Source organism: Trachemys scripta, chromosome 2 (genome assembly GCF_013100865.1).
Source record: "Trachemys scripta elegans isolate TJP31775 chromosome 2, CAS_Tse_1.0, whole genome shotgun sequence".
In the NCBI taxonomy this organism is placed as follows: domain Eukaryota; kingdom Metazoa; phylum Chordata; order Testudines; family Emydidae; genus Trachemys; species Trachemys scripta.
The window spans coordinates 40,700,428-40,712,728 of NC_048299.1; the positions used below are offsets into that span (position 1 = coordinate 40,700,428).

General features: G+C 43.5%; 1 protein-coding gene across 1 annotated transcript in view; it reads left to right on the plus strand.

The window, feature by feature from the left end:
• The window catches only part of RUNDC3B (RUN domain containing 3B), a 174,470-nt gene that overhangs the window by 74,621 nt on the left and 87,548 nt on the right, over window positions 1-12,301 (plus strand). The window contains exon 5 of the mRNA XM_034760380.1: window positions 3,157-3,246. Within this exon, the coding sequence (XP_034616271.1) occupies window positions 3,157-3,246 (90 nt within the window). The remainder of the gene's footprint in view (window positions 1-3,156; window positions 3,247-12,301) is intronic.

Sequence of the window (12,301 nt, forward strand, 5' to 3'; positions counted from 1 at the left end):
CATCCCCATACACGTTAACAGACTTTTCCAGTAGATGTACTGGCCGCGATTGCCAGGGCAAATTAATCATTAAACACACTTTGCTTTTAAACCATGTGTAATGTTTACAAATATTTACAAAGGTACACTCACCAGAGGTCTCCTGTGGGTCTTGGGTGAGTTCGGGGGTTACTGGTTCCAGGTCCAGGGTCACAAACATATCCTGGCTGTTGGGGAAACCAGTTTCTCCGCTTCCTTGCTGCTGTGAGCTACCTACAGTACCTCCATTCTCATCTTCCTCGTTCCCCGAACCGTCTTCCCTGTGTGTTTCTCCATTGACGGAGTCATAGCACACGGTTGGGGTAGTGGTGGCTGCACCCCCTAGAATGGCATGCAGCTCCGCGTAGAAGCGGCAAGTTTGTGGCTCTGCCCCGGACCTTCCGTTTGCTTCTCTGGCTTTGTGGTAAGCTTGCCGTAGCTCCTTAATTTTCACGCGGCACTGCTGTGTGTCCCTGTTATGGCCTCGGTCCTTCATGGCCTTGGAGACCTTTTCTAATACTTTGCCATTTCTTTTACTGCTACGGAGTTCAGCTAGCACTGATTCATCTCCCCATATGGCGAGCAGATCCCGTACCTCCCGTTCGGTCCATGCTGGAGCTCTTTTGCGATCCTGGGACTCCATCACGGTTACCTGTGCTGATGAGCTCTGCGTGGTCACCTGTGCTCTCCACGCTGAGCAAACAGGAAATGAAATTCAAACGTTCGCGGGTCTTTTCCTGTCTACCTGGTCAGTGCATCTGAGTTGAGAGTGCTGTCCAGAGTGGTCACAATGAAGCACTGTGGGATAGCTCCCGGAGGCCAATAACGTCGAATTCCGTCCACACTACCCCAATTCCGACCCGCAAAGGCCGATTTTTATCGCTAATCCCCTCGTCGAAGGTGGTGTAAAGAAACCGGTTTAAAGGACCCTTTAAGTCGAAAGAAAGGGCTTCGTCGTGTGGACGTGTCCAGGCTTAATTCGATTTAATGCTGCTAAAGTCGACCTAAACCCGTAGTGTAGACCAGGCCTTAGAAAGGACAGAGGGAAAGGTTAGAATTAATGCACACCAGTGCTGGTTATAGCTGTGAAGTACTGCTGTATAATGTAATAACTTTGGTTATATTTGATAATATACCAATTATGTAGTTATATTGTCTTAATAAAAGAGAAGGCAATAGTGGCTAGGAAATCTAATATGAGCTTGTAGTATGATAGATATGGTATCAAAATATGTTGCTGCTGTTTTGGGTTGCTCTTGCAGGGGCTTCATGTCATAGATCAGAAGGGTCTCTGTATATAGAGTTGAGACTGCCCCTATAATAATGCGAGTATCAGGCCTCACGATAGCAGAGAGACTTAAATAGACTGAAGAATATTCAAAGAACAGCAACAAAATTGAGTAAGGGAAAATAATTTCACTTGCCATATTTTGTTCTTCTGTAACACTTTGTCCATGGATCTCAAAGTGCTTTACAAATCTTAAATTGCACCAGCGTCAGGTAGATATTATTCCCATTTTACAGATGAATTAACTGAGCCCTCCAGTCACATGCTCTTTGCTTAAAATTATAAGCATTTATCCAGGTATACTTACACTTGAACTGTGTGAGAAATTCTTAAAGCACTTAGGTTTTTTTTTTTTTTTTTTTTTTTTTTTAAGACATGCTTAACTCTTGTTTTATTAATTTTTCTTCTAAAGAATTTTGTTATAAAAAAAAGTCCTCTTAAGCTGACACTCTTTGTTCATGTCCAGTAGTTTCTATTGCTAGGTAATAGATAACAATAATTATGATTAGCTGGCTGTTTTTCTAGTTTAGCTTTAAGAAAACAAACCGTTATCACCATTCATTTGGAATGTGAGGAAGTTCCCAATAACCTTGAAATGTATACAGATTCTGTGTTTCAGTAGACCTTTAAAATTAAATTAATGGTTGTTATACATTCAACTTATGAAATTACTTTTAGTAATATTGAACTTTTGGTGCTGGAAGTTTAGATTTCCAGTTACTCAGCACTAAAGCAAAACATTTTGGGGTTCCCAATCCACAAGCAGCAGAGGACTAAACCAGTGATTTCCTGTGTGGAGCCATAGAATTAACTGAATTCTCATATAAATTTGTGTATAATTATGTCAATATCCGTTGAATTATCCAGAATTATTATTTAGAGATTTATGTCTTTAAGTTTTTATTTTTATCTATTTATCTATCTATATACACATACACATATATATATGGCCAAAATTTTCAAACATGAGTTCCTAAAGTTAGGCACCTAAATAAGTGGCCTGACTTTAAGGGTTCTGAACATCTGCTGGTGCTATTAATTTCAGTAGGAGATGGATGTGGTTAGCCCTTTTTGAAATCAGGCCATTTATTTAGGTTCTAAAATGTGGATTTTGGTGTTTTACCTTAGGCCCCAGTCTTTCAGTGATCTTTCATGCACTGTGAGAGTCTTTCCCTCTGGCAGGGAAAGGCTTCAGCAGTGGGGAGGCAGTGGGACACTATGCTGCTAAAAATAGGAGTGTAGTCTGCTAATATAGCCAACTGTTGAAAGTTAAATCTGAATACTGGGTCTTAGAGTTAATTTTAAGTACAATTAAGAAATATAGATGAAAAAGGCTTTTACAGTGGCATCAATTGTCATTCTTTCAGTAGGCATGACACACATTCTCATTCACAAGTAAAACTCCAATTGTATTTTTCTCTCTCTTTTTGGGGGGTGAGGGTTGTTTTTTGGCTTATCCTTTTCTACTGCTATTTCTCAGGGGCATGAAATAGTCTCCTAATACATTAATTAACATATATCTAGTTATTTTGTTTGGCAATGTCTGGATTTGATACATTTTAAAATAGTTTTATCATTATGGATCACTTCCCTGCCCCCCTCTTGAATGTATTCCTTTATAGTGATCTCTTCCTTTGCTTTACCAGAGGTGAAATGTGAATGCCATCTGGGCAGCCAGTGGCTGTTTTCATTTATTTGGATTTAAAAAGTCTTTTAAAAAATAATAATAACAACTTGAATAGTCAATGTGATAGCTGAATTATTATTTAGAACAGAGATTGGTGCTCATTTCTGGGGGTTTTTTGTTTGATTTTTGTGTGTGTGGTGAAAACCATTTTTGTTTTTTGAAGGAGATTTTATGAAGATGGAGCAATTGTCCTGGGAGAGGAAGCAAATATGCTTGCTGGCATGCTGTTGGGACTCAATGCTATTGACTTCAGGTATTCAGTTTGACAGGTGTTTAGTTATACTAAACTATATATCCTAACCTTTATTTTTTAATCATTTGTAGATTCTGGAACCTTTAAACCAGTTTTCAGTGTAGTTAAAGATGTCTTTTTTGTATACTGTGCCTAGCACAATGGGGTGCCAATTTGAGTGGAGCTTGCATATGCTGCTATAATACAAATAAATAATATCCTTCATGAAAGAGAATATCAACTGTGTGCTCCAGCATGGATTTTGGCTTGTGTATGCATGTTGCTTCATTTCTTTCCTCTTCTGTCTCAGTGTATTAAGGCAACAAAAACACACACGTCTGCGTGTCCTAGTCTAAACTTCAACCAATGATCAGTTGCATCAGTTGCTGATATTTTGATGCATTAAGAGAAACCACTTTTGCATCACATCCATTATTCTTCAGTTCTTTTCCTCCTGTACTGACTAAAAATGTGTTCAAATAAGTGTCCCTTCATTACCATCAGAATGAATGATTAATTTTTGACATCTGTCAAATCCGTCAGTTGCATGAGTACTTTGGTAATTGCAGCTCAAATTTCAGATAAAACACTGATTTAAGTGACTAAAAAGATTCTTTTTAACGTTATACTATTTTAAGTTTGTCAGTTCTAGCATAATGTAGTTGATCTTCAAACAAATATTTGCTTTAAATGTTTAGAAATGTGTTAAAGTGCTTCGGCTACTGTACACTTTAGCAGGATCTGTAGTTAAGGTGGTGGCACTATTTGTTCCATTCTAGCTTCCTGTTCATCTTCGAGTGTCCTCTGCAAATTCCCATTCTTGGGTTGTGCCAGTTTGTGCAGCCTAGACAGTAGAACCTGTTCTAAGCAGTGCCTGTTAGAGTGCTCACACGCCCTCTCTAAAATGTTATGAAGGCAAGGCTATAATGTGGCATGGCGTCTACTGTTCCCCAGTTCTTTTCAACCGCAGCATTAGACAAAAGTGAACCTCTCCATATCTCTTGGATTTCATCTATAGTACCATTAGATATGTAGGTATTTTAGAGTTAATGCTAGATATTTTATCTCAGACACTCTGTTTCCTTCCCCAGACCTAAAGCAGAGGTCTGTGTAGCTCAAAAGCTTGTACCTTCCACCAACAGAAGTTGGTCCAATAAAAGTTCTTACCTTATCTATCTTGTCTTTCTCATACTTAATACTCTTAGTAAAGTTAGAATTTTTAATCTCTGTTCTAACTATAGTAGTGGAGTCAAAAATCAGAGGAGCAGTCTTCAAAAGAGGCACTTTGTGTCCAGAAGTATTTCCAGCATCAAACGTTAATATAAGGCATGTCTTGGTGAAAGACACACTTCACCCAGAAACTTCATCTGCGGTACATTTACTCCAAGAATGAGTAAAGACAGACAGAATGGACCACAGGAACTCTTACTAGTTCAAGTAGTGTCCCTATGGGTACTCCACTTTAGAGGCATTCGCACCCACTGCACCTCAGATTGGAGATTTTAGGTAGCAGTGTCTGTCCAGGCCACACACATGTTCTCCCTGTCTTGTGCCCTGCATCAGAGCTATATAGTGCTGCGTGGGCAAACTGCCCTTACTTCCTTCTCAACCGAGTCAGCCTGAGATGGAGCCCCAGCAGCATCTGAATTGAAATTTCCTCATTTATATCTTATCTTGTTCGAGTTAGTGTTAGTTCATAGTTTCCATTAGTTATTGTTAGTACTCCCCTTTTTCTTTAAAAACAAACAAAAACCCTCTTTTCTCTTCTTATTAAAATAGCAAACTACTTCCTGTCCTTATTTTTTCCTTGTCTCTTCCTTCTGGGGAAGTGAAACCTGGACAGAGTATGCCTGTCTCTCCCTGGTTTAAATGTTGCCTCTCCTGCCATGAAGCAATCCTGGTCAATGACTGAAATTTCTGCTGCTTTCGCTGTCTTGGGGAGTCACATGTGCCTCAGAAGTGTACTTTCTGCCTTAAATTAAAATCGAGCAAAAAGAACCATGAGCTAAAATTCCGACTGCTAATGATGGAAAGTTCACTCCGAACAGCCCTCCCCTCCATCACGTACAGCGGTCTCCAGTGAGGCCCATTCCATTGACTTCCTCTGCTCAGTATTCCCCTGCAGCTTTGAAGAGGAAATCTTTGGATTCCTCTCAAAAAGCCTCAAAAAAGTGGGCTTCAAGTCCACTAGATAGATTCTCTATCACAAAGAGATAATCCCTGACAAGGTCTACCACCTTGGCACTCACCAATCTCTCCCTCTGTGCCTACGAGGCTGCAGGCTCCTCAGGTATCAGCACTGCCAGCAAGCCTAGGGATTCTAAGAGTTCAGGCTCCAGAAGATTGGTACTGTTGCGTGAATGGAGCGGTAGAGAGAAAACAAGCTTCTCTACATCAGTACTGTCACAGGCCTCTACAGCCAGGGCTAGCTCTGGCTTTTTTGCCGCCCCAGGCAAAAAAGCCTCCTGTTGTCCCCGGCCCCCCGGCAGGGAGCGAAGCAGTGGCCCCACTCTCCCCGGCTGGCCAGAGCGCCGCGGGGAGGGTGGTGAGCCCGGCCGGGGCCCCGCTCTCCCCGACCGGCCAGAGCGCCGCCCCCCCCTCCAGGTGCCGCCCCAAGCACATGCTTGGAGGGCTGGTGCCTGGAGCCGTCCCTGTCTAGAGCCCCAGTATTTAGTTCTTCGGCTCTGCAGAAGACTAGTTCAGCAACTACTTGTCATTCAGTCTCATTTGTTGAAGGCACTCCATTCCACTATCCGAGAATGAGCCAGCCTGAGGCCTCTGCAGAACCAGCTTACCATTATGAGAGACACGACACATCCAGTTGGTATGGACATCCTTGGTTGCCCCACCCATGCCCTTTGCACTACCTCAGTGGCCTTACTGGGACTCCTGGGTAGCCTATAGACACCAGTTATTGAGGGCCCATAGTGTTTTGCATAGGGATAGGAGAAGACGATCTTCAACAGTTTGTCTAGACCTCATGATCTGCAAGAGGAGACCTTTGAGGAACAGAAAGTGAGACTAGACAAAGAGATTACTTCTTCAACCAATATCTCTTCAACTTCTCCTGTTAAAGCTGTTATGCCTCCTCCACCAACCTTGGCAGATAACGTCAAACAATTTCAGGACCTTATCAAGAGGGTAGTGGATTCTTTAAAAATTCTGCTGAAAGAGGTTAAGGAGTTGCAACACAAGCTGCTCAACGTCCTGTACATGCCCACATTGCACTTCTCATTAATGAGGCTTTGCTGGACCCAGCAAAAATTATATGGCAGACACCAGCCACAACACCTCCCACATGCAAGAGAGCAGACAAAAATACTATGTTCTCTCTAAAGACTTTGGACTTTTTATTTTCGCACTCATCCCTGAACTCCATTGTTGTTGACCCTGTACATGAATGTGGCAGGCAGCGCCAAGCTAAATCTACACCCGGTCACAAGGATTTGAAACCTGAGTTATTTGGACTAAAATCATATTCATCAGTGACCCTACAATTTAGGATCGCCAATTACCAAGCTCTTATGGCAAAGTACAATCAGGGTGCTGTTGAGGTCCATCTTCCCAATCTACAGGCTCTCTGGCTCAAGGCATGACTCCTTGATGGTTTGAAGGCTTGGAAATGACCTGCTCTGAGGATGTAAAGGTGGTGCTGTTACGTAGCAGGAAACAAACTATTCATCGCACATATATTCAAAAGTGGAAGAGATTCCAACTCTGCTGTGACTTGAGACAGTTATTCCTACATCCCCTCTGCTACTGCTTGTGCTAGATTCCATCCTAGAACTAAAAATGTCAGGATTATCTCTAATCTCAAAGGTGCTTCTTGTAGCCATCACCGCCTTTTATCATAAAATAGACAGTTATTCTGTTTTCACTCATCCTACAATAAGAAGGTTTCTCAGGGGTAACCTCTTCCCACAAGTCAGATGCCCTACACCAGCCTAGAACTTCATCCTTGTCCTCAGTTGCCTTTCAAGGCCTCCCTTTGAATCCAGGGCCACCTGCACTCTTCTACACCTCTGTGAAAACTGCATTCCTAGTAGCCTTTACGTCCTCTGAGAGGGGCTCTAATGTACCCCTCATTTACAGTCTTTTTCAAAGACAAGGTTACACTATGACCACACCCCAAGTTCATACTGAAAATATCTTCGGAATTCCATATAAACCAACTTATCCACCTCCCAGTTTTCTTTCCAAAACTGCACCAGGACAAAGGGAGGCGACATTTCACACACTATGTCAGGAGAGCACTAGCCTTCTATTTAGATAGGACTAAGCCCTTCAGGAAATCTTCCAAACTATTTCTCTCCATTGCAGACAGATCAAAGGATCCTCAGTCCCTAAACAAAGACTCTCTAGATGGATATCGGACTGCATTACCTATTGCTTTCATTCTCTCAGTCTTCAACCTCCTTCTAGAGTATGAACTCACTCCATGATGACAGGTTTCAGAGGGATAGCCGTGTTAATCTGTATCAGTAAAAACAACGAGGAGTCCTTGTGGCACCTTAGAGACTAACAAATTTATTTAGGCATACACAGATGAAGTGGGTTATAGCCCATGAAAGCTTATGCCCAAATAAATTTGTTAGTCTCTAAGGTGCCACAAGGACTCCTCATTGTTTTCACTCCATTAGATTTCGCTCCACTTCCATAGCCTTCCTCAGAAACATTCTGGTCACAGAAATATGGAAAGCAGCAAATTGGATAACTGCTCATACATTTGCTGAACATTATCCACTCATCCACGACTCAGCATCCAATGCCATATTTGGCTCCACTGTCTTATCCTCAGTTCTAGACTTGACTCTGAAGCCCCACCCCTCCCTTAGAGGTATTGTTGTAGAGCCATCTAAAGTGGAGCACCCATAAAAACACTGCTCCAAGAAGAAGAAAAGATTACTTATGTAGTAACTGTGGTTCTTTTGAGGTCTGTGTCCCTATGGGTGCTCCACTATCTGTCATCCTACCCTCTGCTTTGGAGTTCTTTCCAATAAGCTCTGCGGTAGAGAAGGAACTGAGGGCAGTTTGCCTGCGCAGAGCTATATAGTCCTGATGCAGGGCATGGAACTGGGAGAGCACATGTGTGGACCAAATGGACACTGCTACCTAAAATCTCTGATCTGAGGTGCAGGGGGCGCAAAAACACCAAAAGTGGAGCACCCATAGGGACACACATCTCAAAGAACCACAGTCACTGCACAAGGTGAGTAACATTTTCTTGTGAAAGCAATAGCAGCAAAGTCTATTGTATCTGATACATCCAAGAGCGTGTAATACGAGTGAAGAGACCTGTCATCTCTGAGTTTGGCACCTACTAGGACTAATGTACCTATGAAGAAATCGGCACCAGAGGTAACCCCAAGGCCAGCAGTGCTCGTGGTACACAGGACATTGGATCTGATGAAACTAAAAGCTCTTAAGCTTCTGTCAGCACTGGCTTCAGACACTCCAAAGTCAAGGCCACCTGAAAGGCTACCAGATGCATCGGTTGCAGCTCTGAGGAAGATGTATAGAATCATAGAATATCAGGGTTGGAAGGGACCTCAGGAGGTCATCTAGTCCAACCCCCAATCTAGTCCATCTAGTCCAAATCAGGACCAATCCCCAACTAAATCAGAATCGGAAAAGAGCATCCAGTGTTAACAGGGCTGGATCCCAGATGAGCGATTCATTGGATCCATCAGACCTGCATTCATCCACATCAGTTCCCAGACTGAAGATAACAATCCAAAAGGAAAAATCTAGACAGAACATTCTGTTACTGGATTTGAGGGTTCCTACGGATCTAAAGACAATGGCAAAGACCTGACCAGAATTGGCAACAGTGGAGTCATCGGAACCAGACAGAATTACTGTCTTAGTCAAAATTTGCCATACGGCTCTACAACCAGATTGGGCAACAGATCTACAAGAGATACCTTCAGGGTTGGGAGAGAGGAAAAGCCCCTTCACATGTCTGTGTTCGGGGTCGTAGAATGGAGGAAATACCTAGTTTCTCTCCAGAATTTTCTCTTCTGTCTCCAAGTCCCTCAGATTCTCTATAACACCATTTATTATGCATCACATCCTGGTTCTGGTAGTTCTCCGAACTTCTTGGCTATGGATCTGAGATTGGATCCACATTTGGAAGAGGAGTAGGCTACACCTAAACAACCTGATGCATTCCCTATGTTTCATTCTGTAGGAGCAAGATATACACCTGGATATTGAACCTTTAATCCTCCTTAACCCTTGATTATAAAATGGTACCTGAGGGTGGGTACTGGCAACAATGGGCTCCTTAAGCTGCATGGTTCTGTTGGTATACATCAAGGGGATTTATGGAGTCTCCCAGCTACTATTTGGCATATGAATCATTCTCCTGCTAAAGATCAAGAAGGATCTGTATAATAGATTTGAGCTTTCTGGATCTGTCTCCATCTCCTGACTTCAGTGAAAGAACCTGGTACCATCATCAGATATTCTTATCTGAAGAGGAAGAAGAATTATCCCCACAGATGGACTAGCAGCAGCTAGTAACAGAGCCGGACTCTTCTGGTCAGAATGTGGGCATCGCTTCTGCTTTGTCTTCCTCTGAGGATGCCCCACAGTTTTGTGAATTGGTAGATCTAAAATTACCTTCTGTGGCAATGAAAGAATTCTCCCATCCAGTTTTTGACATTTTGAGAGCCCCTTCACAGACCAGAATTTCTTTATCCATATTGGACGGGCTGTTGTCATGGCCAAATCTGTTTGGTCTACTCCAGCTTATTAGTCCATTTTTTTTAAAAAGCTGCTAAGTTTTATACCATCTGTCCTATGAGGAGTTGTTCTTATTTTCACTACTTGCAGCCCAACCCTAATTTATTAGTAGTAACAGTGGCTATCGACAGATAGCACATTCCATGTTATTTGCCAAGGAGGGTAAAGATTCTATACTTTAGGACAAAAGGTTTTTTCTTCATCTTCTCTGAGTTTTATGTCCTGTTTCACCTACAAGAAAAGATGGCCATCTTTATTCAAGTGCTATCAGACGATGAGTATAAACTGGTGAATATTTTAACTGGCGCACAGAACATAGTGAAACATGCTCTTAGAGCAGAGGTCAACGATCTGTGGGGTGTGCTTCCCTGGGGGGTGCAGAGGAACATTTTGGGGGGGGGGGTGGCCCAGGCATAGGCGTGGGAACTAGAGGTAAGGAGGTGTAGGTTTTACGCGGGGTCCAAGCTGCCGGCCCTGGGTCCTGGCTGTGGCCCCAGTCTCAACCCCCTTACCCCTGTCTGATTTTCCCCCTCCCCTCCCAGAGACACAGCCCTGCTCCCAGCCCCAGCTCTGGGGTGGGGGCAGACAGGGGTAAAGGGGTTGGCTTTCAGCACCCCCACTATTAAAAGTGAGTTGCAGCGCCACTGACCCGGGGCCCCAGCTGCCGGCCCCCTTACCCCGTCCTTATCCCCACTCCTGGAGTCATGGCCCTGCTCCCACCTCTTGGGGGTGCGGACAAGAGTAAGGAGGGGGTGCGAGGTAAAAAGTTTGGGGACCACTGTCTGAGTATCATTTGATGCTCTTTGACTAAAGTGACAGCATCTATTATTAGCTTAAGAAGACATAGCGGGTTAAGATCTGCTCTTCCCAGTGAAACAGGTTCAGAATAGAGGACTTTCCCTTTGAAGGGGAGAATCTATTCAGCAATCGAACAGATAAACCACTGGAGAAGCTAAAGGAATACATGGTCTACTGCCCAGTTCCTTAAGTTAATTCCTTCTGCTGAGGGAAGAACATCTGCCCCTACATTGAGATACCATAGCTGATCTTACCTTACATCATCATCATTTTACTATTACACTTTCAGTAGTAACAAAGAGGCAACTGTCACTCCGAGCTAGTTTTTTCAGCTTTGTCTGAGTGCCTTTGCTCCAGACATTGGGCGAACCAGTTTGCAAGGTGTACCATACATTAGATTTCTGTATTGTTTTTAGCTAGACTTGTCTGTATAATGGTTTGTATGACATGGAAAATGTATTTGTGCTCCATGTTGCATCCCCATACCTCTCCTTACTGCAAGTTTGAATATTTTTAGCCATTTAAAAATATTTAAAGGTTTAAGACTTTTGGAAAAACTCACTTCGACTATTTCTTCAGAACAGTTTTTTAATTTGATAAGAAAGGAATTTCTTTAACAAAAGTAAGCTTCTAAATTGACTGCAGGAACGGTCTCCCTCTGAGGAGCAATTTTTAGAAAGTGTATATTTTGGTGTTTGGTGCGGGAGGGAGAGGAGGAATGAAAAAATTGTATTTGAGCCTTTTGGAAACCTTGTGAATCTATCGTTCTTCTTCGAGTGCTTGCTCATATCAATTCCAATTAGGTGTGCGCGTGCCATGTGCACGATCGTTGGAGAAATTTTCTACCCTAGCAACACCCGATGGGTCGGCTGTGGAGCCCCCTGGAGTGGCGCCTTAATGGCGCTGGATATATACCCCAGCCGACCCAGCGCCCCCTCAGTTCCTTCTTACCGCCCGTTGGAACTGTGGAGCGCGGCATAGCTGTTCTCCACTCTCCCTAGCTTAACCTATTAGTTCTTATAGTTGTAGTTATAGTTGTGGTTATATTCTTTAGACTAGTCATTGTTGTTAATAGTTCACTATTTTAAATAGTTGTAAATAGTTAGCGGGGGTTAAGGGGGCTATTTCTCCCCCCTTTCCCCCGGTGCATAGCCGGGCTTATACCCAAGGCTCCTGGCTTTAAGCTGTGCGTGTCCTGTGCTAAGCCTATGCCAACAGGGGATCCACACGACTCCTGTTTGAAGTGCTTAGGAGAGTCTCACCAGACAGATAAGTGCAAAATCTGTAAGGCTTTCAAACCCAGGACCAAAAAGGAGCAGGACTTTAGACTCAAGCAGCTCCTCATGGAGGCAGCACTTAGCCCATATCGTCCCTCGGCACGCCAAGTTCCGGCACCGAGCGCCTCGATGCACAGCGCCCCTGCGGCACCTACCGGTACTACACCGCAAGCAGATGCGGATAAGGCCTCACGGCACCGTCCTCCCTCAACACCGCGTCCTCAGCGCCGTTCCCGGTCTCCGGGACATAAAAG